Genomic DNA, 5733 nt, shown 5'->3' on the forward strand with positions numbered 1-5733 from the left:
GTTTTTAGTTTCCAGTTTTATATAATTGTCTATTTTTTTTCTTTTTTTCCTAGCTCTGAACAATCCACAGTACAAAGTTCCCTCTCATCTCATCCAGATGGCTCAGGATGAAAACATCAAGCTGCAACAGAAGCGGTAAAGAAACACATCATGTTATTTCCAGCTSCTGAGCGTGAGCTGACTCAGAGTTTAGTCAGATATTAGAGAACTGGTGAGTACAAGTGTAAACGTCTAKAAAACGAAGAAAAGGTGAACTTATTTTTCCGTTTCAGTGAGGAGTTTGAAGCCAGAAATAACACGGTGGAGCTGTGTTTGCACCTGGCACCTTCCTACAGGCTGGAGAACGGAGCTCTGCAGCCCATCAGCAAAGAACTAAGTGGGACCACTGCCCTGAGCTTCGACCAGAGGAAGACTGTAGGAGATCTGCGCCTCGCTGTTTATCAGGTGTTGTACATTTTAAAAACAAATGCTGCTGTGTCCTAAAATCCTGACAGTTATAAGCTGAACTTTATGTTTTGCTCACCTGCAGATGCAGGAGCTCTGGGAAAGAGACATGGCTCTGACTGTGGCCAAGAGCCTGCCTGCAGGTCTACATCTCTACAATACTCTCACAGGTTAGAAACTTTTTAATACTTTTTATTGCCCACCATTGAAAAGTGGGTGATAATGGTTTTACCTATGTATGTTTTTTTTTTTTTTGTCTGTCAAGTGGACAGAATGTATATAATCTCTCAGGAAATCACTGAATCTGTCTGTGACTAAAACTTTCAACTYTCCAAGATGGCTGCCACAGCTAATCCACTTTAGCAAACACAAATAATGCTGTAACTTATTCAGTTTTACAGACAATGAGCTCAACTATAACGCTATGTAGGAATAAATGTTGGTTTTTATTTCTTTGCAGATGACAGTGTGTCCCTGTACAGCGCAGGAATCGTCACAAACACTGATCTTTTTGTGTGGAATGGTCGAGAGGTGAGGAAAAAAAATCATTCAGCACTTGGTGTTTTTTTTCTAGTTAATTTCAGTCCTACTTAAATATCTTCAGGTTTGTGGAGTGACCYTCCCAGTGGGAGCCGAGTGGGAACCAGTCTTGCTGACTGTTGTCCGTCCCTCTTTGGGCGAAGACGCCGAGGTGCAAAACGGGGTCGAGTGCGACAAAAGTGGCGAAGACTTCGAAAGTGGGGGACCAGGACTTAAAAGGGAAGCAAGGGGGTTTGCGGGCGGCGCGACCCTCGGGGAGGTGAGGGAGGCACTCGGGGAGCYTAAGGAGAGTCTGCTCTGCCAGGAGCATAAAGAGGGAAAGGTGGGGGAACAGAGGGCAGGGGAGGGAGGGGGTGCAAGCGGGTGGAAAGTGTTCCCCCCCGACGACATGCATCGGACCCTGAAGGAGCTGTCGCTGAGCGATGGAGACGCCCTGTTGGTGCTGCAGCCGGAGCTGTTTGACAGCAGGTGAGCTCTCCGGCGCTCCGTCACCTCTGTTTTTTCTGTTCGTCTCTGAAGGAGAGCTTTGGTTTCTGCGCTCAGCGTGTTCACCAGGAACGGAGACGTCGTCACCGTGACCACGCCGTCGGACTGCCGCTGGCTCCAGGTGGAGTTTCGACCGCAATTAAAAGGAGGTGAAGAGGAAAAAGAGGAGGAGGAGAGGAAGAGAATCAAGGTTCCAGCCACAGGAAGTATGGTCAGTAATTTACGTCTTTATAATTGCTCTTTATTGTTGTCTTCTTATCTCTTTATCGAGGTGTTAAATTCTTCAGCTGATTAATTCTCTCCTSTCTGGTGCAGCTGCTGTGTGAAGTGAAACAGAGAGCCTTGGAGGAGCTGCAGCTGCAGGAGCAGCCTTCAGGCAAGATGCTCAGAATTATCCATAATTATAGCACTGCAGCAGCAGATGGACTCGTAAAAGAAGAACATCATAAAACTTGTTCAACTAATCTAATTTATGGGTTTTTCTGTGTTTGATTTTTTACTGTACATCTGTATTTCAAAGTATTATGAAGATTGATGAGGGGAAAATATCAGCTTTGTGACGAGTTTGAGTTGAAAAGAATTAGAAAACTTTAAGTATCCTCTCAGAATGTCACAAACACCACGCTGTTAAAAAGTAAATTCTAGGTCACTTTCTSGGAATCAATTATAACTATAAGTGACTATAAAAACATTTTTTTCTCATAGTTAAAGTTATCTAAATAGTTCTAGCCTGCTGTCAATATATTTAGCCAAAAAAAATTGAGATCAAGTAATCTCTTTTTCAAAAGTGATCTGGCCAAGAGTCAGAAACACACATCATGAAAAACTAATCTAAATACAATCCTACAATATAAGATACAACAGTTTTATACCTCTTAAAAGATTTTTTTTAATTCAAAGTGAAAGGTGAAGCATAATAAATAACTTAACATGACAAAAACACAATGGTTAAGAAAATACAAGTAATAAAATGAAAGAACAGGCATTTGGCCCATCACAGCATTTTATATGGCCCGTGGGATCTTCAAAGATGTGTTAATGTTTTAAAATAAACGAATACTGCTTTAAAGCCAGCATTGACCATAAACTACATCTTCAACTACATCTTCCATAATGCGTSTCAATTTTTGTTCTCGTAAAATGACTGCATCCCACTACTAGGTGAAGGTGCAGAAATAGCTTAAAGTAGCGCTACACATTCTCCTCTCATCACTGAGGTCCTCCATCCACATGACAGAGAGGGGAACACAAAAATGACTCAGCATGCAACTGAAAATATGGATGGAGGTCAACAGTTTAGCTTGTCGCACTAGCATCGAGCTAATACATATAAGGCAATATAGCGTCGGCGCTAGCGCAAAGGCTAACAGGCTAAGCTGAGGTTCTTCTTCCATGAAGCAGCTCTGTTGTCCTCCATCCATATTTTCAGTTACAGGCTGAGTCATTTCTACCTTCTCCTCTCTGTCGACGCTCTCTGGTTTCATTTAAAAGAGRCAATCGTCAGATATTGTCCAAGATTAACCTTCAGGGTGGATTTAGCTCGCTAGCAGCCTCGCACCGAGGACCTATCCACATCATCATGTACCCAGAATGCTTTGCGTGTAATTAAAATGGCTCCGTCTGTGTTAAAATATATTTTTAAAATTATAAAAATTAAACATCCTAAAGTATTTTTACAGTCTTTATTACCTCCGCCAAGGAGGTAATGTTTTCGGTCGCGTATGTCGGTCTGTCTGTCTGTGGACAACATTACTCAAAAACTTATGGACGGATTGTCATGACATTTACATCACATGTGGGTACTCGCCCAAGGAACACACCATTAAATTTTGGTGGTGTTCRGGATCACGATGCAGACACAGGGATTTTTTTTCTATTAATCCTCTCAGATCGGCACAGCTGTGATGCTTTCACAGGGCTTCTGTAAAAAACATTGAGAGCTTTCAGTGTTCATTTGAACTGGATTACACAGCACAGACTTTAAACTTTTAAAAAGTAATGTTAAAACCATGTGCAATGATGAATAAGTCTTGCTATAATGTGCACATTTTTACGCATTTGGTGCACATTTAGAGAACGTCTTGTGACCAGGAAGTGCGTGACTGCACCATGAAACCCATTTTTTCCCATTTCCTCAAACACACCACATTGTCGTAGGCTTGTAAACAGATCGATGAAGAACGAGGAAGAGGACTGATGCGCACAGGTGCGGTGGACTTCAGACTCGGAGGTTGTTTATTTGCTTGTTTGTTCATTTTTATTATTTAAATGAGACCAGGGGCGAGGTCATGTTTTCAGTCGCGCTGACCCACTCGCTTCCAGAGCGACGGTACCAGGAAGCACTTTATGAAGAGAGTCAAACCATTACAAACTCATACAAGGGGATAAAACAGACATTTTACACAGTGAAATGTGACTGATGAAAACTTAGGAGCTTAATCTGACACCAGTTTGACGATGAATAATGTCGGGTGACGAGTCTGACTTTCTTTTTTTTTTCCACATTGGAATCCACCGGGAAGAAATTCCGTGCATACTGCCTGCTTAAATGTTCACTACGTCACAACTTATTCGGCAAATGTGTTTCCATCTCTGCTTTTGTGCATTTACTTTATTACAGGGTGGGGGAAATTGGACTTGGCGGAGGTTTGCGCTGTCCGAGTGCTTCTAGTTTTACAGTTAAAATATATGGTTATCAAATAAAGAACTAATCGTGGATCCCTTTAAGATTTAAGTTTGTCTTAAGTTTTATCTTTGTAAACAACTCTCAGGAGGTCACCAGTAGATAAACATCAACAACTGATTGACCTTTTTATTTTCCACAATAGAGTCACTTAATTTTAGAGGGTTGACATAGCTAACACAAAATTAGCTACAACTCAGTCAGTTTTACAGATACTGAGCAATGATACTGAGTTTGATGTGGTATTAGCTGAGTCATCCTCAACACAGCKCTAATAGATTTAGCAAAATCTCATATTAATTACAAGGTTTTATAACTGTCCCTTCTAATAATATGATCTTAGTGTAAACCTCTGACGTAAAAACAGTGAGTGAGATGTATTACTTCAAGCAATGCTAGGCCTTTATTTAAATGTTTTTATTTCTTAGTTGGTGTTGTGTAAGTTTACCCTCATAATAAACATCTGTGTGTTTTTTTTTCTGTTTGTGACCAGGTGCACAGTACTGTCTGAGACAGGTGGACTGCACAGGGAAACTCCTTCCTCCAGGTACTGTTTCATTTCTTACCTGGGGTTGATTTCAGTATGGCACATTACTTAAGAGCTGGAAATCCCCCTCATTTTGGCAAAATGTCAGACTTTTTTCTTTCTTCACGCAGCCCTCCTGCAAATGTTTAACAGATGCTCCCCCTCCCTGCTTGTAATTTTCCTTCCAATCATCTGTCTTTGAAGTCTTTAAATCAGGTTTTTAACAGTTATCTCCTGGTTTTCTGACAGTGTGTGAGGAGCTGAGTGTTCGGGACGCAGGCGTGCGGCTCATGACCACACTGACTCTCTGTCCTGGAAATAGCCCCAGGGAATCACAGGTGTGCCTTTTTTTTCCTTCCCTTTTCTTCACTGATGTCGTCTTTATTTGCAGCTGCAATGAGGAAAGCTGCAGGAGCTTTAACCGTGTCCTACACTGTAAAACAAATCAAGGAAATGTAACTGATTCAAGTTTTTCTCCTCCTTGCAGCTGTTCTTGCACTTCACTGTGGGCTCTGCTCCCTCTGCTGGCATGGAGATGGACATTATTGTGGAGAAAACTTGCACTGTCAAAGAAGTGAGAAAATATTCTRAATGCGTTCAGATAAGATACTTTTATACTTCTTTAAAACGTTTTTATTGTTTTTTTTACAGTGTCTCAAAGCAATGCTAGAAGCTGTTGGGCTTGATGGTAAAATAATAGTTTTTTTTTTGTTGTTGTTCTTCTAGATTTATTCTTAAACAGATTTATTTTCTGTTTCCCTCATGTCGAAGCTCTGGTTGTAACCTTTTCAGGTACCTGTTGGCACTTAAGGAAGCTGGATTGGTGTGAGGAGGTTGGAGAACCACTTATGGATGAGGTGAGTCGGGTATAAACATTTTGTAAGGCAGTTAGAACAGCGGTTTCCAAACTTATAAGCTATTGACTCATAATAACAGAGGAAGGGACTTTTGTCCCCATCTGTGGCAGGTTGAAGCATATAGCAAATAGTATGGAATCACCAGTCTTGGATGAGCACTCATTCAGACATTTCATTCTGTAAAACAAACACAGATC

At 41.3% G+C, this 5733-nt stretch overlaps 1 protein-coding gene across 1 annotated transcript in view; it reads left to right on the top strand.

Moving 5' to 3' along the window:
• Positions 1–53: 53 nt before the first annotated feature.
• The window catches only part of LOC106535136 (ubiquitin carboxyl-terminal hydrolase 40), a gene marked incomplete at its 5' end in the record, with an annotated part of 14346 nt that continues 8666 nt past the window's right edge, over positions 54–5733 (top strand). Inside the window, 12 exon segments of the mRNA XM_014032054.1 lie at positions 54–135; positions 273–444; positions 530–614; positions 905–975; positions 1049–1452; positions 1528–1681; positions 1786–1846; positions 4647–4700; positions 4929–5017; positions 5167–5253; positions 5331–5367; positions 5472–5536. Of these exon segments, the coding sequence (XP_013887508.1) occupies positions 54–135; positions 273–444; positions 530–614; positions 905–975; positions 1049–1452; positions 1528–1681; positions 1786–1846; positions 4647–4700; positions 4929–5017; positions 5167–5253; positions 5331–5367; positions 5472–5536 (1361 nt within the window).

Source organism: Austrofundulus limnaeus, unplaced genomic scaffold (genome assembly GCF_001266775.1).
Source record: "Austrofundulus limnaeus strain Quisiro unplaced genomic scaffold, Austrofundulus_limnaeus-1.0 Scaffold1369, whole genome shotgun sequence".
In the NCBI taxonomy this organism is placed as follows: Eukaryota; Metazoa; Chordata; class Actinopteri; order Cyprinodontiformes; family Rivulidae; genus Austrofundulus; species Austrofundulus limnaeus.